The sequence below is a fragment of the Dermochelys coriacea genome, chromosome 3 (genome assembly GCF_009764565.3).
Source record: "Dermochelys coriacea isolate rDerCor1 chromosome 3, rDerCor1.pri.v4, whole genome shotgun sequence".
In the NCBI taxonomy this organism is placed as follows: domain Eukaryota; kingdom Metazoa; phylum Chordata; order Testudines; family Dermochelyidae; genus Dermochelys; species Dermochelys coriacea.
The window spans coordinates 47574531-47598334 of record NC_050070.1 but is presented as its reverse complement, the minus strand read 5'-3'; the positions used below and the strand labels follow the sequence as shown (position 1 = coordinate 47598334).

Sequence of the window (23804 nt, the reverse complement as noted above, 5' to 3'; positions counted from 1 at the left end):
AATCCTTGCGGTAGAGGTTTCAAATTCATTATTTATTTATTTATTTATTTATTTACTTATTTATTTTTATTAAAATAATTGTTTTCTAGTAGATTGGTTAGAAACTTGTGAATGTCAGTGCAACCTGGTTTATCCAATTCTGTGTCCACTGAAAATGCCCTCATCTGATTTTTTTTATTTGAATAATAGACAATCTGCACTAAATTTATTAGAATTCTTGTTTATCCAAGGACCTTAGAGTCCCAGAAACATTTTATATAAACAAAGTTGTACTTTACTGGTACCTAAAACATTGGATTGTTTATGAATGCTCATAAGAATAAATATGAAATAGTCTCTGGAGATCTTCTCAGACTCTCCCAGAGAGAGTAACCATTTCTGTGATCCCACATGGCAAAATCAAGTTTAATTTTTGACCCTCATTTGAAATGATATACTCCATTCCATTTCTTAGAAGACCAGTAGCACATAAGGAGCACCATGTAAACAAAGGTGCCAAGTGGAGTCTGAGATCATATTACTTTTAATATTGAAGAACCTTCTTACTTTAGAAGTGGGGAAGACAGCATTGCCATGCCAGAATTGTAACAGTTGTGTAGGTCAATCCAACATTTTTTTTTCTTTTACAATTAAATGTGCTTAAAAATGTTGTGTGTTCTTTGGATATTTTTTCTGATCATTTTTAAAAACCACAAGTAAAAAAGCAATTCTGAGTTTTGAAAAATAGTCATTTATTTTCTTTACATTTGTGTTTTTCTGCTTAGTATCCTCAAGCTGAGCAGTAGTACCTATATGGTGCTTTACCTATTCAAACTCTGGCAGAGCGGTTGTTTTGTGAATGCCAGTGATGCTTAAATGTTGGCTTTAGGTACCTAAATTTGCAGTCAAGCACCCAAGTCCCTTTGGGAATCTAGCCCTTAGGGTACTAAGTCCAGTTGTATTTTTATGAGATTTAGGGTCCTAAGTGAATGAAAATGGGATTTAAGCTTTTTTGACAATTTTACCCATGGTCTTTATCACCTTGGGTAGCTCACTGCTGAACAGGATTCCTCTATGAATTTTTACAAATGTGGCTTTCTCTCTAGATATATATCCAGCATAGTGGTCTATGGGAAAGTGACTTTAAAAAAAAAAGATTTTAAACTATTGGTTAATAATTTTAAATGGCTTAGCAGAATCTTGATTGTAAAATAAAGGTGATCTTGTGACATTCTGATTTTTTTTTCTATATGTCTTTACATTTTTTTTCCCTCTGACGGAGCCCTGACTTTTGCAGTATTTTGCTATCACAAACAACCAGCCTTATTAATGGATAAAAACAAGTTGATAAATAATTGGGATCAAATTTCATAATTCTTTAAATTTAGGAAATTATATTTTAAAGTCTCTTATTTTCTCCATTTTCTTAGACATTGTTTGACGAAGGCTGGCATCAAATTCGTCTCTTGGTAACAGAGGCACATGTAACTTTGTATATAGATGATCAAGAAACTGAAATGAAGCCATTGCATCCTGTTTTAGGTATCTACATCAGTGGACTAACCCAAATAGGGAAGTACCCAGGGAAAGAGGAAACTGTACAGGTGAGTCTAGAATATTATCAGATGTAACATAGTTTGATACTATACCAGTTCAGTAGTACTGTAATCATTAATCTTTTACCTTGGATTTCCATTGCAGCCTTCTATTTCCATGGGGTTATACTTTCTAATATAATTTCTTCTGGGCTGACATTTGAGATGAAAGTTTTAGCTAGTAATTAAAGAGATACAGAAACATGGTCCCTTCTGACCTTAGTATCTATGAATCTATTAAAAAAAAAAAAAAGTCACACTTTGGTCTGAATTTCTTTTTCACCACAGCTGTTGCAAGTAATATCTAAGATTGCGGTAAGTGAAAGAGATTAGGGGAAAATATTTTTCTCTTTCTTCAGGTTGTTTAATTTTCATATTTGACAATATATGTATACAGTCAGTTTTTCTTCTGTACTGGCAGTTGTCCCTGATGTTTGTGCATATATTTCACACAGCAACAGTACAGAGAAAATCATTCTTGCCATAATGACATCCTTGAGTACTCAAGAAGAATTATGTTTATAGTAAAGTGAACAGTTTGTTAAAGCTATGTTTTGGCAATAAACTTTATTTAAACTACTGGACTCTAAGGGAAGGGGAAGAATCTTTTTTGATGCAGCATTAAAACAAATGAAATAACAGAGATGAAAGTTCTGTATATGCTATTCACCCAGCAGCATATAGTACTTCTCTTTCTCTTCATCATGGAGGTCTCTGAAATGCTTATTCTGTAATTAAAATGTTCCCAAATGTAGTGCTACTGAAACTTATTCCACTTTGAGTCAGGACATCCAGGTGACTGGCCATGGCATAAGCAGGAGCAGGCAGAGGCTGGAGCAGGCAGTTGATAGTACAGTATCTTCGATGAGGTAGTGATGTTGAGCAGAGTGGAACCGCTTCTTTCATTAGGAGGCTATACACCTGCTTTAGGATCACCTGATTAGACCCTTGCTTGTGGATTGGGTGGTCCCTTAAGACTCGCAGGGAATTACCTCAGATGACTCATGAGGCTCTGAACACTCTTCACAGTACCCCCCCCCCCCCGAAAAAGATGCCTGCCAGGCATCCTTTGACCTAATTTATCACGGTGTGACTGATGGAGTTCTCAAAGTAGGGGGTGTGCGTGTCTGTTGTTGGTCGGCTTCCACCAATGATAAACCACCCCATAACTCTCCCAATCAACAAGATACATGAGCTTCCCCTGGAAAACTTTGGATCTACTTCACCAGGTACTCCTTATGTTCCTGGACAATGATATGTGGAGGTGGTAGCTGAACTCATCTGAGAAAGGAGTTGTCGATATGGTCTTTCAGAAGGGGTCATGGGACACTGGGTATGTTTTTCATCATCCTGGGCAGTTGGAGTTTGAAGGCTACAGGACTTGATCTGCTGGATGACCCAAAATTAGCCAAAGTATCAGTAATCTAACTTTTGTGAAGGTTGGGGTGAGCCAATGTGCTATGTGAAGAGCCATTCTTTATCTCCAACTATGATATGAGGGGTTCCCTTGTTTGTAATCCCCTATGGCCAATTTTAGGCCAAGGCTTTCAACTCCTTGATGCATGTGTTGAACTAGATTGAAGGCTCTGGATACATGGGAGACTTAGTGGCATGGGTGGGTGGAACTGGCAGTGGAAACCTTGTTGGCATAAAAATCATGGTGGTGGGTTGCTCTCTGGTCAGAGTTGCTATATGCAAATTTGGCAAAAGGGAGGAGTGAAACTCAATCATTCTGGTGGTAATGATAAAGCAATCAAGGTATTGCTCAAGAATTTGAATAATGCATTCCATCTATCCATTGGCCTAGGGTTGATAAGCCAAAGAGACATGTAGATCCACATATAGGAACTTGAACAGCTCTCCCCAGAAATGTGAAATTAACTGCAGTCCTCGATCAGATGTAATGTTAGATGGTAGACCAGGGAGTTTGAATACATGTTTGAAAAACAGTTGGGCTAGGACCTCCGCAGTGGAAATATGAATGCCTGGCATGAAATGGGACATTTTTGTAAGTAGGTCGACCAAAAACTAGCACAGTTGTGTGGCCCTGGTAATTGGGAAGGTAAATGATAAAGTCCACGGAGATGGACAGCCACAATTGAGATGGAATCAAAGTGCCCAGGGGTTTGGTGTAGGGAGTCCTCAATCAAGTGCACGTCACAGGAGTTGATGTAGGACTACATGAAAAAATGGCCATCTGAAATTTCAAGAGCCTCAACATTTTTTGGGGGGCTGAAATGGCCAACTAGAATGAATCATACCATAGCCAGAGTATTGCTAGATGTGGCTGGCTGACTGAGATATAAATCCAGTATTTTAATAAGAGGATCTCTTTTTCAACTGAGAATATCAAGTCAGAAGCTAGATCTGTACCAGTTGCCATAATTTTCACTGCAAATTGAGCGAGGAGTAGGGGGGACTTCATGAGAGACAGCAAGTTGTTCATGGTGACATTGGCAAAATGGTAGGTTTACCATTCCTGGCATCTGGGCAATAGGTTACAGTGTAATTGAACCTGGAAAAAAGGGTTTGATAGATACGGTGTTCAGAGATTTACAATCACAGGTACTCTGTATACTTGTGATCCATATATACCTGGACTGGGAAAGGTACACCTTCCAGGTGATGGTGCCATTCTTTAAAAGTGGCCTTGATGGCCACAAGTTCTTTGTCATAGATTTCGTAGTTTTGCTCCACAGGCATCAGTTTACAGGGATAAAATGCGCACGGATGAAGAACTCCCTGAGTCCTATGCTGCTGTACTGAAACTGTTCCGATCACATAATTGGAAGCAGCTTCTTTGACAACAAAGGCTTTTGCCAGGTCTGGATATAGCAAGATGGATGCTGATCCTAATGAAATTCAATAGTAACTTATGTTAAAAAGGCAACTATAGACCTATATTTCTATGGCTTATTCACCAAAAAAACTTTAGTATGCTGGCCCCACATAAGCTAATGGTAATGGGCTTCATAAACGCTGACTGCTGTTGGAAATGTAAGTCCCTTAATGCTAAATTAGCTCATATGTTTTGGAAGTGTCCCCGTATTAAGAATTTCTGGTATGAGGTGGGTCAAATGACCAGTTGGATACGGGATGCTAAATTGGAGCTCTGCCCCATAAATTTCATTCTTGGATGTATTCCTGAAAATTATCTGGTAACAACATGCAGCTTTCGTCACTAAAAAATTAATCCTACAAAAATGAAAAAGTCAATTCCCACCAAATATTGATGCCTGGCTCAATGATATGGTTGACATTGCAGCTAATGAACAACTGGCATTCCCTAGAAAGGGAAAGCATGAAAAATTCAAAGCAATTTGGACTGACTTTTCAGACATCTATGATTAATATACTTATGTCGCTTCCCTTCCCTTCCATTTATCCTAACCCTATTTACTTACTTTATATATTTTGATGAATCTGGTATTTTGTTGTATTGTATTTGGAAAAAATTAATAAGAAATTATAAATAAAAGATAGGTGCTGATGTAAGTGCTTCCTTTAACCAATCAAAGGGGGACTGGGCTTCTGGTATCCAAACAAATATAGTATTCTTCCGGAGAAGCTGGGCAATTGGGGTCACCACCTTCGAACATCCTCTGGTGAACTGCCATTAAAAGTTGGAAGACTCCAGGAAACTCTGGATATCATGGACTTTCTTTGGGCTGCCCATTCCATGACTGTGTGCAATCTTCAGGGGTCCAGCTGGGGGAAATGACGTAGCCAAAGAAGTTGACAAAAAGTCGATCAGATTTATACTTCTTGGGTTTCCCGAACAGGCAATTTGCTCAGACAGTCTTGTGCACAAGGTGGATGTGTGGGTCATGAAGGACTTGATTTTCTGAGAAGCAGAGGATGTCATCCAGATAGATCACCATGAACTGGTCTAAAATATCCCTAAAAATGTCATTGGTAAAGTGCTCGAATATGCTGGGTCATTGGAGTGACCGAAAGGGATAACTAGATACTCAAAATTTCCATGATGTGCAAAACAATTTTCCATTTGTTGCCCTATTGTCCTGATGCAGACTAGGTTGTAAGTGTCAAGAATATCGAGCTTGATAAATACCTTGGCAGCACAAACCCTTTCAACAGCCTGTTGATGCAGAGCTAGGGGTAATTGATCTTTATTGTTCATTGAACAAAATCACTATGATATTATAGAAACACAAGGAGCCATCCTTCTTAAAGAACAAAATCAGGGTTCCAGTGGGAGACGTGAAATTTTTTGGAAGATTTTCATCAATGTGTTCTCGTAAGACCTTGAATTCTGATTCAGATACAGAATAAATTCATCTGAATAGAATTCTGGTGCCTGGCTGGAGGTTGATGGGGACATTGTATGGTTTATGTGGGAGTAAGATGTCAGCATTTCTTTTATCAAATACATCAGCAACATTTTGGTACTGTTGTCTCCTTGAATCTGCTGAACACAGAAGGTAGTGGCCTTTTCCATTCCTCCTTTTGTTTTCTGGGCATCTGACTCAGCTAGATGGTGGCAATAGCTTTCCTTGAATTGTATCTTTTCCATCTGCCAAGAGATGTTTGGATCATGCACTGAGAGCCAAGAAATGCTGAGCATAATCAGAAAGTGTGGCAAGGTAACTATATTAAATTGCAGAGTTTCCTGATGGTCTTGGATTTTTAACTTGAAGGGGCATAGTTTCATGCTACCATCAATTGACTTCACTTGGTTTGGTGTGAGCGTTTTCTGCACTGGAAGTTGAGTAGCTTTGATGAACCCATCATCCATAAAATTACTAGAAGCTCTGGAATCCATGAGCACAAGCTGAGTGTAGCTCACTTCAGGTCTAATCAGGATTAGGAGGTGGAGGAAGACCTGCCTTGTGGAGGGTGACAGTTCATGGCTGCCAAGATAGATGATGGCAGAAGAGGGGGCTTTTGTGGAGGACTCAATTTCTTGGTTACATCCAGCCACAACCTCTCTAACAGGGCTGGACGTAGTTGTTTCCCAGGTTTCCCAAGGGTCTAGATTTAAGGGGGTACTCAGTAACTAAGTCCACCATAAAATAGGGAAAGGCTGTTCTTTCACCAATACTTCTTTTCCTGATCCATGAGATGCCTTTGTGTCACATCAATCTGTTATGGAATAATGCTTGAGGTTGGCTGGAAAGGAGCAGGTCTAGGCTGGAGTTGTGGCTATGTCCTCTTCTTTTTGTGGGGTCACTTAGACAGATGACTGTAGATCGAGATGCACAATTCAATACTAATTCAGAATTGTGGGGAGTTCGACCTGGGCCAATTAATCTTTTACATTGTCATTCAGACTCTGGTGGAAATGGGAGATCTGGGCTGACCCTGTCCATGCCGTGTTGGCAACCAGATGCTGAAAGTGAGCAGCATATGCCGAGAGGCTGACGGCCTTGTCTGAGAAACTGCAAGGCAGATTCAGTAGTGTGACTTAGATTGTCGATAGTTACCTAAAAGCTGTGGATGAACTCATCAAAATTAGTCAGCACTGGGCCCATCTGCTCCAGAAGCAGTGATTCTCAATCTAGGGTTTCACCAGTCAATAAATGGTTGATAAACTCAACTTTGGTCTGGTCATCAGGATACATTGTGGGACACTTCCAGAACAAAAGGTGGCACTGGTTAAGAAAACCATGGAATGTCTGGCAGATCAAAGATCAAATCTTTCTGGCAGTGGAACCTTTAGGGTTGAGCCAGATGGCTACAGGAGAGTGATAGAAGGTAGATACAGTAGCCCCAGATTAAGCAGGTCCCATTTCCCTGGGTAAGGGAGGGAGGGATAGCTCCGTGGCTTGAGCATTTCTCTGCTAAACCCAGGGTTGTGAGTTCAATCCCTGAGGGGGCCATTTAGGGATCTGGGGCAAAAATTGGGGATTGGTCCTGCTTTGAGCAGGGGTTTGGACTAGATGACTTCTTGAGATCCCTTCCAACCCTGATATTCTGTGATGATTCTATGAAGATAACAGGGGCAGTTCCAGAACAATCAGGAACTAGCTGGAACCAATTAAGGCAGGCAGGCTAATTAGGACACCTGGATCCAATTAAGAAGCTACTAGAATCAATTAAGACAGGCAGGCTAATCAGGGCACCTGGTTTAAAAAGGACCTCACTTCAGTTAGTGAGGGGCGTGCAAGGAGTGGAAAGTGAGAGGTCATGCTGCTGGAGGACTGATGAGTACAAATGCTGTTTGGCATAAGGAAGAAGGTCCTGTGGTGAGGATGAAGAAGATGCTGTGCGGAGATCATGGGGAAGTAGCCCAGGGAGTTGTAGCTGTCATACAGCTGTTACAGTAGATGTGGACAGCTGCTGTCCACAGGGCCTTGGATTGGAATCTGGAGTAGAGGTTGGCCTGGGTTCCCCCCTTCCTCCTCCCAGACTCCCTGTCTGACACAGGAGGAGTTGACCTGGTCTGTGAGACACACCAGAGGGGAAGGTTTAATTTGGAAAGGGATCTGGCCTGTCCCTGACCCACAATAGAGACTGCAGAGATTGTTTTCCTTTCCCCCATGCTGGCTAGCGATAAGGTTAGCTGAGTGAATGGCAGGTTTGTGTCACTAACAAAAGGAGCCAAACTGAGGACTGCCGTGAACCTCTGAGGTGACCAAATCCACCAGAAATTGCAGGATCCACCAAGGCAGAGGAGGAACTTTGTCACACTGGGAGTATCCCCAAAAGGTAGCCATGTTGAGCAGAATGGGGTGGCTCAGGCTCGGGGATGACTCGGGCTCGGAACACTCAGGGTATGTATTGCAGTTAAAAACCCACGGTTGGCCTGTGTCAGCTGACTTGGGCTTGTGGGGTTTGGGCTGTGGGGCTATGAAATTGCAGTGTAGATGATTGGGCTTGGATTGGAGCCCAGGTGCTGGGACCCAGTGAAGGAGGAGTGTCCCATTGTCTGGCCTCCAGCCTGAACCTGAATATCTACACTGCAGTATTATAGCCCCACAGCCCGAGTCAGCAGACATGGACCAGTTGCATATGTTTTATTGCAATGTAGAGAAACCCTCAGGCTTAGAGATGACTAATCAGACTCAGAACACTCATCACACTTTGCTTGCTGTCCCCACTTGCATTTCCCCTGTATACAAACTTAAAGCTCAGCTGTTGCTTGGCACCCATTTGTTTGTGAACATTTTAGTCTCAATGCAAATTGGGTGTGTTCCAATCCCGGTCTTGCATAAACTGACACGGTGCAGAATTTGGATTGCCTTAAAACCTATTGAATGAGAGGTGGGCAATGGCAGTACATTGGGACCCAGTGCAGAAAAGGGACCTTGGCTTTATTGCTAAAAGCTTGTTTTTGCCAACCGTACAGTGCTGCCAAATGCCATAAATATCATGGGATAGACCTGACATGCCTGCCTACTTTCCAGCTATGATCTCACAAAAGTAGTTGGGCTTCAAGTAGGGAGCAGGGTTTTCCTAACAACCATCTAGGCTTCCACAATTCTGGTTTTGGTCCATGACTGGGACTCCTAAGTGCCATGGCAATGCTAATAATAATTAATTAATAATAAACTTGATAGCTGTGCCCTTCCTTATGCTGAGTACACCAACTGACGGAAGGGGAAGGTGGTTGCTAGTTGAAACAGCTGAGATGTTAAATTAGTGTAATGACAGTTGCCCTTCAAAATTGGGAATCACTTATGTAAAGAAAGGGTGCTTGGTCTCTTCTTGATACTTTCACATAATTTCCACTCATGTCAGAGGAATTACTTGTGCATATTGAGGAGAGAATAAAAGTTGCAAGCAGCTACTGTCCCATCACTGGGTTACAGGAAACATAAAGCACATAATATATGCAGTTGAGTTGCTGCTGTGCTGCCTTTATGGTGCTTGCAAGTTGTCAATGTTGTGTTCTAGTCCGCCAGAATAAAATATGGAAAAGCCTGCAAGTATTTTTGATCTATTTAAGGAACGTAAAACACCTTTTTTCAATAGCTATGTGCTACCACAAAAAAGTAAGCAAAATTTCAGCTTTGTTAGTAATTGCTAGCAATAAAACTACAGTACATAAAGCATTCCAGATGTTTGCTAAATAAATTAAATCCAGTTGTTAATTTCTTATGATTTCCTGATTTATAACCGTGTGGTACAAGAAGTTATTAATTAGACTGAGACTAAGAGCGGCAACTCTGCAAAATATTGAGTTACTTAAATTAGATTAATTTTTTTGGTTTCTTTGAAAGATTTATTTTCTTTTGTTTTCTCTCAGCTGTTTATATTGAAAGATTTAACAAGTTAAACAGTCAGACTTTTTAAAGATAGATTACGTTTTTCATCATCAGGGTGCTTGAATATGCACAGAGATTAAAGCAGAATGTTACAGGGTTCCCACTCACTGCTAGTGTGCCTCCTTGCGTCTAGATCTGGGAACGTAGCTCTTGCTGCATGGGTATCCCCTTGCTGCTCATTGCTCACACTGCAACAGTCTCTCTTGTGATAACTTGGCCTTCTGGCCAGGTTCCAATTTAGTGCATCGTTTAAGGATTACAAAGTCCTGGAAGACATCTATCCAAATGCCATCACTGGAAAGGTGTTGAGCCCCTCCTTGGGCTCCGTGCTACTATTGCACTGGCTGGCAGAGAAATCCAGGCCCACCTGCTACACCATGTTCCAGCCCAGGGACACTATAACCAGCAATCCAGGTCCTCAGTCCCTGCCCTGTCGCTGTTTCCCTGGGCTTCTTCTGACAAAACCTCCCTGTCTTTTGTTTCCTGGTTCTGGGTTTCTACTGGAGCTTACTCTCTATTCCCCATGACTACTTCACCCCTCCTAGCCTCTTGCCAGACTCCTTACTCCAGGACAGGCTCCGAGTCCTTACTCTCCTCCTGTACTTCCTCCTTGTCCCTGATGACCTCCCTCATTCGAGGGAGTTATGGAAGATTCTTTCCCCTGCAGCCCCATTCTACTCTCAGTTTTTTGGCTTTGTATTGGCCCAGCCCTTTCATAGGTGGCTTTATAGTGCTGGTCCAGCAGGCTTCACTTTCACTTCACTGTGGCCCTCCTTCTGTGAGGTGACACCAGCTGACCTAATTGGCTTCTCAAGCCCTAATTAACCCTATTGAGGCTTGTGTGGTGCCATACCCCATCACAAATAAATTGTCTGGTTTTTAGACCTTCAGCAGTTCTCTGTCTGGGTATCCTGCATTTTATTTATTTTCAAGAATGCTTGAGACCTCTTTTTTTTATAATCTCTTAAACAAATTTTAGGCAACTGCATGATCTGTCTGTGAGTCAGTGTTCCCAATGAGATTTTGTTCATTTTGTAAAATGGTTCTCTCCAAGAAAGACTGGATGGTGTTGCAGATTTCTTGTAGAATCTCAGACATTTATTTTTACTGGAATTAGAGATGGAAGAGATATACAAGGTCTTCTAATCCATCCTTCTTGCCAAATCAGCATTATTCCCTACATTATATTTGGATAGCCTTGTGCAATCTAGTTTTTAAAATAGCTTCAGGAATGGGGATTCAACCACTTTCTTAAGAAGGCTGTTCCTTAGTTAATAAATGTCACTGCCAGGAAATTTTGCCTGAAATTAAGAAAAGATTTAGGAATGTGGAATTTTATGAGACCCCTGCCTGAGATGTTTAAAATTAACCTGTAAAAAGCACTAGAAAATGTACAGTAGGGAACAACTTTGCACTGCCAGAAGGATGGTCTTTATAACCTAAATGTTTTTTGTTTTCCGTCTGTAATTACTGAGATTCTATTTCTCAACATCATGACACATCTTGTTCTACAGTAATAGTCAGTTTGGTGGAACATTACTATATTAAAATCTATTATGAAAGACTAGAAGCTCCCATTAAATGGTGTATTTCATTTTTTATTGACAATGTATTCTGAAAGCCTCTACTGAAAGAAGCCTATTGGATCTGAATCAGAAGTATGGGAAGGGAGGCTGATTTCACAATAATCTAGATATTATGGATACTGGTACTGTACAGAGATAGAATAAAGGAAAGATTTACCATAAACAGTTTAGTATATTGTACTGTACATTCCTCATCCACGCCCAAAGATTGGGGCCAATGATTTCTACTGTTTTTTGAAAATAAATGAGATTGATTTTTCCATAAGTCGTCCTGTTTACCCATGAAATGTCAAAGTAATGTACACATCGGTCAGTGGGAGCAGTGTGGCTAAAATGCTATCACTAACTACATTCTGTCATTGTCTGACAACCTTATGTGACTTCAAATGGGTTTTTTGTTTGTTATATTATCAACTAATACCATTTAAGGGAGACTGTATTTTAAATCCATTGATGTTATCTCAAAGGATTAACATTTAATTTCTCCTGAACAATGTATTTGGCTTTGAATTATAGTTTGATGTCCAGAAACTAAGAATCTACTGTGACCCAGAACAAAACAACCGAGAAACAGCTTGTGAAATCCCGGGATTTGTGAGTATGATTGATGAACTTTTCAAGGATTGTTTGATATTTTATAACTTAATACAAGGGCTATCTTAATAATGAGCTCTTAAAATAAACATTCCTGCATTTATTTAACTAGCGTAAACAAATTCCTTCTGGAATTTGAGGAACTAATTCTATAATGTTCAAACAGGTAACTGCTACATGTCTGTCATCTAGCAACCTAGTTTTAGAACAAACATATTTTATAAGACTTTTTTGTATTTTCCTAGAAAGGCATCCTTAGAGGTCTTAAAATATTACTACTTACTAGAAGGTGCAAATGGGAAATCAGTACAAAGTGAACTCTAAATCTTGTAAAAAGAAAAGGAGTACTTGTGGCACCTTAGAGACTAACAAATTTATTAGAGCATAAGCTTTCGTGAGCTACAGCTCAAGCTGTAGCTCACGAAAGCTTATGCTCTAATAAATTTGTTAGTCTCTAAGGTGCCACAAGTACTCCTTTTCTTTTTGCGAATACAGACTAACACGGCTGCTACTCTGAAACCTGTCTAAATCTTGTGTGACAAATACTTTGAGATACTAAGTGCCTTGATGCTATTGATGAAAGATCTATCTACTTTAAGTGCAAAGTATTTTTATTACTGCACTCATCAGAAATCCCCTAATCTCTAAAATCTATTATCTATTCAACAGAACTATGTTTCTAGCTTTTTAAATTAGAATTTCATGTCAAAGTATCCTGATTGAAGTTGGTGGCAAAATTCCAATTGACTTCAATAAGGCCTGGATTTCATCCAATATGTTTTGGATGAGACAAAACTGAAGTCCTAATCAGTTCATGTCCAGGTTCATGGAGCTGAAGACTGACCTAAAAGTGGCTCTGTCCTTACTTGGTTTGTTGGTGTTCATTTTATATTGAAATGTTAGTTGTTCATAGAATGGTGCAGGGAAGTCTAAACCACGTGGGGCCAAATGTTGTAAAGAGTTCAGCTCCTATTTCAGCACCTAACTAACAGCTAGATTTACAGAACTGTGCAGTGTCTAGCAGCTGCCATTGTGACGCTTATGGTCAATTTTTGGAAAGAGCTCAATTCCTACTTAAACACCAAATAAGTAGTTAGATTTTCAAAAGAGCTCAGCTTATTGGACACTGAGCTGTTTGGCAAGCTTGGCCATAGGTACTGATAGATTTTAAAGAGCTATACATCCAGCTCTTGTTTAGGTTCTTAAATGGGAGCTGAGCTTCAAAGCCTACAATAAATTTAAACTTACTGGATATAATTCTCTCTATAAAGCTTTGTCAACTTGATTGCAGGATTGCATCATCTTGATATTTACAAATTGGTAATGGGATTCAGAAAATAAATGCAAACCCACTACATTCTGCATTATCAAATCCAGACAAAAAGATCCCTTTTTGCCAGTTTGGTTTCACTTGCTTTTGTCATAAAAGAAATTTATATATCACTGTGAAAATCTGAAGATGCAGTGACGTGTCAAAGGGTGCATAGCACTGTGGCCATATCACTTTGGATTCTAGCTGTGTTAGAGTTTATAAACTAAGCATGGTTTTGCTTGCTCAGCACTTGCATGAGGATCCTATTAAAGGTAATGATGTGGTAATTCACTCCTGATGTGCTAGGAGATTTCAGAATGTATCATTCTGTGCTATTACAGATACCAGAAATCTCATCGCAATTATACAATCCATGGGCTAATGTGTGGCTGTGTCCTACACTGGCACAAAGGGAGGGAAGGGAAAGTAAAAGTCAGTCCTCTCCATACCCTTGCATGGCCACACAGGATTTACCCAGATATTGAGTTAGGAGATGAAGTGGGCAGGGACTTCACACCTGCTATTAGGGAACTGGTTATAAGAAATTATATTTTCCTTTACAAATATTGCGACATTCTTAAACTGTTTCTTTTCATTTCAGAATGGAGAGGTAAGCTCAATCATAAACCACTCAAACTCAATTTAAGGTAGTATTTACTTTTTTATATTCTCAGTATTATGCCATCAGCTGGTAATGTGCAGTTTGTTTCGAGAGATGGAAAGTGGTTTGCAAAAAACTAAAATTAATGGAATCCAGTTAATCAAAACTGTATTGTCAATGGGCAAACATTTTCAATTTGGGTCTCTAAAGTAAAACATCTAGTTCTAAATCCACATGTGAGCACTGGAATAAGTGGCGTGATTTTTGGATGTTCTGAGAACCTGTGGCTCCTATTGGCTTCAGTTCAATTACAGTTGTTTTTGACACAAACTAGACTTATGAAATATAAGTGAAAACTATCAATTTCACTCTGAGAGAATATTCCACTAGGAGCCCTCTACTAAGAACCTTTAAAAGTCCGTGTTACACAACACCTTACAGATTAAGGTGCAATATATTATTTGGAATATGTAAATAATAAATGCTAAATTCAATACAAAACCTACTCTTGCATAGCTCAGAATGCAAACCCCACAACCTCAATGTTGGGAGGGAGCTTTTTCTGGACTGGCAGAAGAAAGCGTATTGGCTCGCTTTGCCTGCTCCCTCGGGCTGGGAAGAGGCTAGCCAGGAGGAGAGGGAAAGGCATTGCCTGATTGGGGGGCTGGGTTTGACCTCCAGCTTGAGCCCCCTCTCATGCCCAAGCAGCTCAGGGACCTGTTAGGGGTAATTTAGGTTCAAATTGTTATGACACAGCAGGTGGCAGGCATCCAGTACAGGTACTTATCCCATAGGGGGTTCAGTTCTCTCATAAACTGGGGTTGGAAGTGGGCTTAGGGGAAGGAATCCCTTAAAGAATCTAGGGAATGGGAATTGGGCTCCTAATGTCTGGTACAGTGAGGAGGCAACTGTTTCTCCCCTGCTCCTTAACCTTCATGCAAGGGGGGTGGTGAGGTCTCAGCAATGGGCAGAAACCAGCTGTGGAGGGGTGAGGGCTGATGGCGGCACTCCACCAGGTTGAAATGGTTAAGGAAGGAATCATGATGTGCATTGTATGTGTTTTTGCCAGATAGTTCCCAGATTTGTTAAGTCAATAAAGTTGTGGTCTAATTAAACCACATCCCTTGCAGCATGTCTTTCTTCCTGTGTGTATGGGACAATCTAAATCTTCAGGTTTTATGTAACATCGTTTGAGCATTTACTCTATGGGAAGCCAGATGTGTTGTGTATTTTTTTGTAATGAATTTGTTTTTTGTGTAAGGAATAATGGACCTATTTTTCATTCAACTGAAACCAATTTTAAATGTTATAAATCAGCTTATTTCTTTGGGGTTACTTCTGATTTTTATTCGTAGACATCAGGGGAGACTCAGGCCCAGTATTTTTATATATGTTTTATGTATGTTTTATAAGTCAGGGGGTATTTTCTGCAACCCTTATTGCATGCACCCATGATTACTTGTGTGCACTGGTATTGTCACCATAGTTCATAGATCATAAAATCTGGTCAATGTGATGCATATTTTGAATGTTGATTACTGAAAATACTCTGAAGATCACTATGAGATTGTTGTTAAATTTTATGAGGGTGTAGATATAAATAGTCTTGTCTATAAATGGAAAAGGGAAAAAATCAGCAGATATGTCTGGAATGAAGCCATCACTATTTCATAACATAAACTTGGCTGAACTTCAGCATCAGATATCTGAACAATTATTAGATGTTCCAGATGAAGTACTTTGATGTATCATAAATGAAAGCCACAGTGGTGACATCTAAAATTATTGAATGGATTTTTTACTAATCTTTAATGATTCATGTAACTGGTGATTGGAATCTTTCTGAATGATTTAAAAATGGAAAAGAGACTTCATTCATTAACTAATTTATTCCCAAAGAATAATTTGACCAGCTCTATTTGTAGCTGTAATTTCTTCAAAAAAGAACACACTTTAACTACAGTAGAAATCTGTTTTTTCTGAATGGTCTAAGAGCTATCAGGGTTTTGGAGAAGTGGGACAAGAATTCATGGCTGCAAAGTTGCTCAGGGACATGACTGATATACATTTAGGCAGGAGTTCTGATTAAACAAATGTTAAATAACTCAGAGTTGTGCTATATATAAATAAAAATAAAGTCAGTCCTATATTTTGTCATGTTAATGCAGTTAGTTGTAATATATTGATTTATGGTTTTACATGTATGTTGTTGATCATTTTTATTTTTGGTAGTGTATGAATGGCCCTAGTGATGTAGGCTCCACGCCTGCTCCTTGTATATGTCCTCCAGGAAAACAAGGGCCTCCAGGCCCAAAAGTGAGTAGAGTTTTCTTTAATTTTCTTATTTTTAAAAATCTACTTTTCAGTGGTGCTTTTACCTTCTATGTTATAAGGTCATTGTGTAAGGAAGAAGCCACAGTGAGCCTAATTCTGCTCCTATTGAAGCCAATGGGAGTTGCTGGTAGTTGCCAACTTGCAAGATCAGACTCTGACAGATGTAATTAATCAGCTACTGATTCCATAACTCTTGATAAGCTAAATGTCATTTAAATTTTTTAAGAAAATTAGATATTCATTTACTTTCAAATTTCATAGCTACTCTCCAGTAAATAACTTCAACCCCCTTACGATCATTGTCTAATAATGAAATCCTAACATGGTTTGAAATGGAAAATCTGATCCTGGAGAAATGACAATTTCTCAACTTTTCTTAATTTGCAATTCATATTTAAAAATCTGCTGGGGGCTGCTTTGGGTTTAGTTGACCTTTATAGCCTCTGACTAGTGATGAAGCAGTGGTGAAGTGCATGTTGCATCAACCACTAGTGGCTGGTCCACACTGAAGATAACAGCTAGCAGTTACTCCGTTACCTCAAGTGGATGGGCATTTCAGCTGATGATCCATTTCAGGAGTTATTATAGTTTCACGTGATAGAATTTCTTGTTTTTTCTTTGCATTTTTAAACAAAACCTAGGGAAGTACTTACAAGAACAGTAAAGCACTCAAAAGTTAGGAAATGACAGCATTAGGTGGCCCAGGCAATCTTAATTAGGCCTCCTAGTAGATATGCAAGCTTGAATTGCATGACCATATACTATTTGTTCTAGCAGGAACCCTGCTGCATTCAGTGCACAACTGGATAGTGCATGAGACAGAGGACTGCAAGAAGAGAAAGGAATTTTGCATTAGGACCCAGTACAGTGAGGTCCTAATTAGGTCCCAGTACAGTGTGATTTTTGTTCCTGGCTGTGTCACAGATTTCCCATGTCATGCTGGACAAGATTATCCTAACATTTAGACACAAGGAAGCTGAATTAAGATTGCACAGACAACTTTAATTATAGCTAGAGCCCTACCAAATTCTTGGTCTTTTGGTCAATTTCACAGTTATAGGATATTAAAAATTGTAATTTTCATGATTTCAGCTTTTTAAATCTGAAATTTCAGTGTTTATAATTGTAGGGGTCCTGACCCAAAAAGGAGGGGTGTGTGTGTGTGTGTGTGTGTGTGTGTCGCGGGGGGGGTTTGCAAGATTATTGTAGGGGGTGCTTGCGGTGCTACTACCCTTACTTTTGCGCTGCTGCTGGCAGTATCACTGCCTCCAGAGCTGAGCAGAGGGAGAGCGGCGGCTGCTGTCCAAGAGCCCAGCTCTGAAGGCAGAGCTGCCGCCAGCAGCAGCACGGAATGATGGCATGGTACGGTATTGCTACCCTTACTTCCGCGCTACTGCCTGCAGAGCTGGGCCCTCAGTTAGCCGTTGCCACTCTCCGGTTGCCCAGTTCTGAAGGCAGCAGCGCAGAAGTAAGGGTGGCATGGTATGGTATTGTCCCTTACTTCTGCGCTGCTGCTGGCGGGGTGCTGCCTTCTGAGCTGTACGCCCAGCCAACAGCCGCTGCTCTCCGGCCACCCAGCTCTGAAGTCAGCACAGAAGTAAGTGTGGCAATACCATGACCCCCTAAAATAATCTTGTGATTTCCCCCCCCCCCCCCGCAACTCCCTTTTGGGTTAGGACCCCCAGTTTGAGAAAACTGGTGTCCCCTGTGAAATCTGTATAGTATAGGGTAAAAGCACACAAAGGACCAGATTTCATGGGGAGAGACCAGATTTCACAGTTCGCGATGTGTTTTAAATGGCCGTGAATTTGGTAGGGCCCTAATTATAGCATGTCCTAACTTTTGTGTGCTGGACTTTACCACCTTAACGTTATTTTAATATTGTTTTTTATTCGTAATCTGAATATGCAGTAGTACCAAATAATTAGTGGCTTGTTATTTAAGACACTCTTTGCAACACTCTAAATTTTTATATGGCTGTTTCTAAATCCAGTCGTTTTCAATCCATTGTTTATTATGTTACCTAATAACATTAGATGCTCTTTACAAAAAAGCAATTTTATTTTTGGTGGTATAACCACTAAGACCAAAATTAGTCATTTAAATCCGCATTAGGCATCTAAATGAAAGTGGCCTAATTTTTGAAGGAGCTGAGGATCTGGAATTCCCAGTGGAGTCTTTTTTACCGTTAGCTCAGCACCTTTCAGTGTCAGACCACTTTTATTTAGGTTCCTAAATGTAGATTTAGTTGACTAATTTCAGAATCTCAGTTTTGAAATATTTTTCAAAGGTATACTTACATACTGTGACTTTGTATAAATGACATTATTGGGGGATTCTATATTCTTTGTCACTGGATTCAATATTAAACTTGCTCAATTTACATGTTGTCAAATGACTTCTCACATTTCCAGTTCAAACTAGGCTTTAAGACTCAATCTGTGATCTTCCTTTTCCTGTATCATCAGAAATTTACCTGGTAATTTTGCTGACAATGTGTGTGGCTGAACACAGTCTGGTTTACTATTCCAGAACTGCATGTGCTCTGCAGTTCTTACAGTAGTAAACTGTTGTTTGGAACCAAATCTTTGTCCTTTTTAAAGTCAATGGGAATTTTGCCATTGATGTTTGAGACAAAGGACCAGGATCAGATCCTTTGTTGGTAAATTAAACTGAGAGCATTCAAATACAATGAGCTAATATATTGAGTAAGAATATTTTTGGTGGTTTTGCTTTGTGATCATAAAGATGGCCTAGTTATCTTTGGGAAACTGCAGTTTTCTTTTCCTTTTTTTTATGGGCCTGATCCAAACCACATTGAAATAGTTGGAAAGACTCCCACTGACTTCTGTATGCATTGGCTATAGCTCTAAGAGGGATTACAAAGGATAAGCACCTTGAGGCAGTAGCTGTTGATTAAAAGGTTTAACCATGTCCATCTTGGCTGTTTCACTTTAATTGGAGCCAAACTCAATAAAAAACTGGCATCAGGATAATCCTTGGTAGAGACCTACAGACAGATGAAGTTTGGTTCAGGGTGATATTGACCAACATATTTTATCGAGTTTTTTATTTGTTTTTATTTCTACTGTTTTCTTTTTCATGTTCTATAACATCCTAAATATGGGATATTATGGGGTATCCTTAGGGCCCAATCTTTCAAGCCCTACATAAGAAGTCAGTGGGAGTTTTTTTCCCATAGAGGGATTACAGGATCAAGCCCTTTGTATTATAGCAATTACTCTTCCAAAAAAATTATCTGGGCTTACAGCCAATGTTCTGTGGAACAATATTCCTTGAAGACCTGAGTTCCTGAAGCTCAGAAATATGCTTGGATAAAAGTTACTTTCAACTAATTGTAAACTTCTTTCATATTTCTTTGTGCTCTAATGTATAACTTTTTTGCAGGGAGACCCTGGACAACCTGGGAATCATGGTTATCCTGGACAGCCTGGTCCAGATGGTAAGCCTGTGAGTACTAAAAACTTAGTCATATAAAGTACTGTAAATGCAAAACTAACGGTAAAGGAAAAAATCTTTAATATGTTGTGTTCTATAGCATTGTGAATTATAGGCTAAGATACATCAGAATTTAACGAGTACTTGTGGCACCTTAGAGACTAGTCTCTAAGGTGCCACAAGTACTCCTTTTCTTTTTGCGAATACAGACTAACACGGCTGCTACTCTGAAATCAGAATTTAACAATTCTATGAACATTTTGATTATGTTAGATTAAAAGCCATCAGAATGATAGCATGAAACTAAAGACTTGCCTGAATGAAAACCCAGGATAGGAACATCCCTAAATTTGTGGGACATTTGAATCCGAAGTACAAATCTTAAACTGATCTCTTCATGTGACATGCGTGGATACAATGGCTTAAAGCAACAACCCAATAAGCAGTTTACTTCTTCTCAGTGTTAATATGACCCTTATATTGTGCTCAAAAATGTTTAGGGTTTCTTGTACAAGAGTATCCCAGAATTAGAATGAAAAATAATACTCTGCTTTGAAATACAGATGACTGAAAAATACTGTATATACCCACACACTGCAGTTTGTTTTTTAATTTACTATTGTTCATTTATGAATGTATGTTTTATGAAAACAGTAGGTGAATGACAGGTGTTTCTATGATGAAAATGTCAAATTTGGTGATGGTCAGTTTGGTTTTTAGTTTTAGAATTGTTTTTAAATTGTATTAAAAATCCCCAATAGTAAAGTACCTTTAGGTTCCATAAAAGAAATCAGGACTCTGATGGAAGTGGAAGCTTCTGAGAAGTTGAGACCCAAGATCTTAATGCTCAGTAAATGCTGACAGTTCATAGGTTTCATTTTGTGTTCCTGAGCCACTGTGTGTGTGTGCCTCAGGTGTATTGGGACGATAAAGGTGAAAGATTCAGAGACTTCGACCACCCAAATTCCTGGCCTAAGAGTATAGACCCCAATGTGGCTTTTTAGAGTTTTGTTGTAAAAAATGCAAAAGACAGTGGAGGGCATTTAAAAATAGTTTAATTTTGAAAAGTGAATAATTTATCTGGCAGCTACTATGAAATGGAGAAATAATTCTAGTGAAAGAAATGGAAGAAATCTGTGAGTGCATATACATGTGTGTGTACACACACACACGCGTGTACACACACACACCTATATTAGGGGTTGTTAATTTTTAATAATGTTTACCCTTTTGTTTTTACTGGGGAGGAGTAAATGATCAGCTCTAAATGGATACTTGGACATTAGGAAAGACTTGCTGATGCACATCACTAGCAACATACATATCTTAATATGAATAATGATCAAACTGGAAGTGCAAACATTCAAATAGGACATGGAAGATGATGGTGAAGGACAGAGGTTAACTGGAATAAGCCTTCAGTTTTCTGTATAAATGGGTTGTCCTTTGGAAACTAATATTGTAGGATGAAAACTGATGAAGAATACAAACTAAGAATAAGGCTATACTGCAATGTATTGAGTTTGCAGAAAATGTCTAGTGGGGGTACCACAGATCCAGTCTTATTTAAAATCTTCCTTGTTAATGTGGTAGAGGAGGAAATATCATGTTCACAGCATTTTCAGGTGGTACAAATTTGAAGGAGCATCCGATGAAGTGAGCTGTAGCTCACGAAAGCTTATGCTCAAATAAATTTGTTAGTCTCTAAGGTGCCACAAGTACTCCTTTTCTTTTTGCAAACATCATTAAGGATGAAGATAAAAAGGGGACTTTAGAAAGATGGGCAAAAAAGGGGTGGGGGAAGTTGACTGCAGAGAAGGCTAATACAGTTTAAACAGTGGCACCATGCCATGGAGATAATGTTCTACAGTTTTGGTGAGACTGCAGCAGGAATATTGTGTTAAATTTCCACTGTATTATCAGAAATGGACAAACTGGAGAGAAGTAAGAGATGAGCAGCCAAGAACTAGACTGAGCCTTTCAGCTCAGCTCTGTATATGGGGCACTATGTAGCTGTGCCACCCCAGGAGAAGAACCATGAAGAACCTGTGATTCAGAGTCATAATTCCTCTCCAAATTCCCTCTTGTCCTGGGAAGGTGAGGGGGGCAAAAAATCCTTTACAAGTGAGAGTCCTAGTTGTGTTTAAGGGCGATACAGTTGGGTCCTTAAGGTTTAAATAATTTACCATAAATGATTGGGAAAAGGGGGTGAAAAGTGAGGTAGCAAAGATTGCAGCTGATACAAAATTACTCAGGATTGTTAAGTCCAAAGCTGACTGAGAAGAGTTACAAAGGGATTTCACAAAACTGAATGACGGGATGATAAAATGGGAGATGAAATTCAATGGTGATAAATGTAAAGTAATGTACATTGGAAAACATAATCCCAACTATACATACAAAATGATGAGGTATAAATTAGCTGTTACTGCTCAAGAAAGAGATCTTGGCATCTTTGTGGCTAGTTCTCTGAAAATATTTGCTTAATGTGCAGCAGCAGTCAAAAAAGCTAACAATGTTAGGAACCATTAGGAAAGGGATAGATAATAAGTCAGAAAATATCATAATGCTACTATATAAATCCATGGTATGTCCACACCTTGAACACTGTGTGCTGTTCTGGTCCTCCCATCTCAAAAATGATATATAAGAATTGAAAAAAGTGAAGGGAAAGTCAACACAAATGATTAGGGGTATGGAACAGCTTCCATATGAGGAGAAATTAAAAAATCTGGGACTGTCCAGCTTAGAAAAGAGATGACTAAGGGAGGGATCTGATAGAAGCCTATAAAATCATGACTGGTATGGAGAAAGTGAATAGGGAAGTGTCATTTACTCTTTCACATAACACAAGAACTATGAGTGACCCAATGAAATTAATAGGCAGCAGGTTTAAAACACACATAAGGAAGTACTTCTTCACACACAGTCAGCCCGTGGAACTCATTGCTAGGGGATGTTGTGAAGGCAAAAAATAAAACTGGAGTAAAAAGAAATTAGGTAAGTTCATGGAGGATAGGTCCATTAATGGCTATAAGCTAAGATAGTCACGGATGCCTCCCCATGTGCTGGGGCTCCCTAAATCTTCAACTGTCCAAAGCTGGGACTGGAAAACGGGATGGATCACTTGAAATTGCCCCGTTTGTTCATTGTCTCTGAAGCATCTGGCACTGGCTGCTGTCAGAGACAGGATACTGAGCTAGATGGACCATTGGGCTGATCTAGTATGGCCGATCTTATGGTGTTATGTACCAGGTAACTAGAGATGGGCTGAAACCAAAATTCTGATAAGAATAACTTGCATTTTGGCAAAGTCTATATTTGGGTCCAAAATTTGCAGTTATTTTTTTTCATGTATATTTTGATCAATTTGCTTTAAAAAAGTTCTGCAAATTCTTCAAAACATTTCCACAGATTTCCTACAGTTTCCTGGGCTCTCATTAAGTGATATGGCCTTGGTCTTTATTACTTTTCATAAAACATTTAAAGTTCTGTGTTTAGTAAGAGCTTTAAATACCGATAGTAGTACATTTAGTTTCTGTGTGTTGAAAGAATGAGATTAATACTTGTTTGGAACTGTAAAGCTTATTAATTCTGCAATTTACATAGAGAAAGCTCTATACTGCTCTATACTTTATAAAATGTCCACATTTCTCCTGTTTGGTTGTTTAGTTACATTTGGCCATGTACTTGGGGATGACAAATGGTTGGTTATAATTATGGTGATTCCTTTTGGATACAGTATTACTGTGAAGAGCAACAGTACAAGAAATGTATTTATTTCCAGGAACTGAAAATTACACTGATCTAAAGTTCAGGACTTCGTATATTAAGTCCTGGAGCAATGTTAAAATAGCACTGATGACCCAAGGGACCACTGACAAAATTTCAATCTCTTTAAAATCTGAGATTCTCATCTTTCATAGGTTTCAGAGTAGCAGCTATGTTGGTCTGTATTCGCAAAAAGAAAAGAAGTACCTGTGGCGCCTTAGAGACTAACACATTTATTTGAGCATAAGCTTTCATGAGCTACAGCTCACTTCATTGGATGCATTCAGTGGAAAATACAGTGGGGAGATTTATATACATAGAGAACATGAAACAATGGGTGTTACC

At 39.3% G+C, this 23804-nt stretch overlaps 1 protein-coding gene across 1 annotated transcript in view; it reads left to right on the top strand.

Moving 5' to 3' along the window:
* COL21A1 (collagen type XXI alpha 1 chain) overlaps nucleotides 1-23804 on the top strand; it is a 192925-nt gene that overhangs the window by 59027 nt on the left and 110094 nt on the right. Inside the window, exons 6-10 of the mRNA XM_043510390.1 lie at nucleotides 1410-1583; nucleotides 11905-11982; nucleotides 13896-13904; nucleotides 16128-16211; nucleotides 19638-19700. Coding sequence (XP_043366325.1) covers nucleotides 1410-1583; nucleotides 11905-11982; nucleotides 13896-13904; nucleotides 16128-16211; nucleotides 19638-19700 — 408 coding nt within the window. The remainder of the gene's footprint in view (nucleotides 1-1409; nucleotides 1584-11904; nucleotides 11983-13895; nucleotides 13905-16127; nucleotides 16212-19637; nucleotides 19701-23804) is intronic.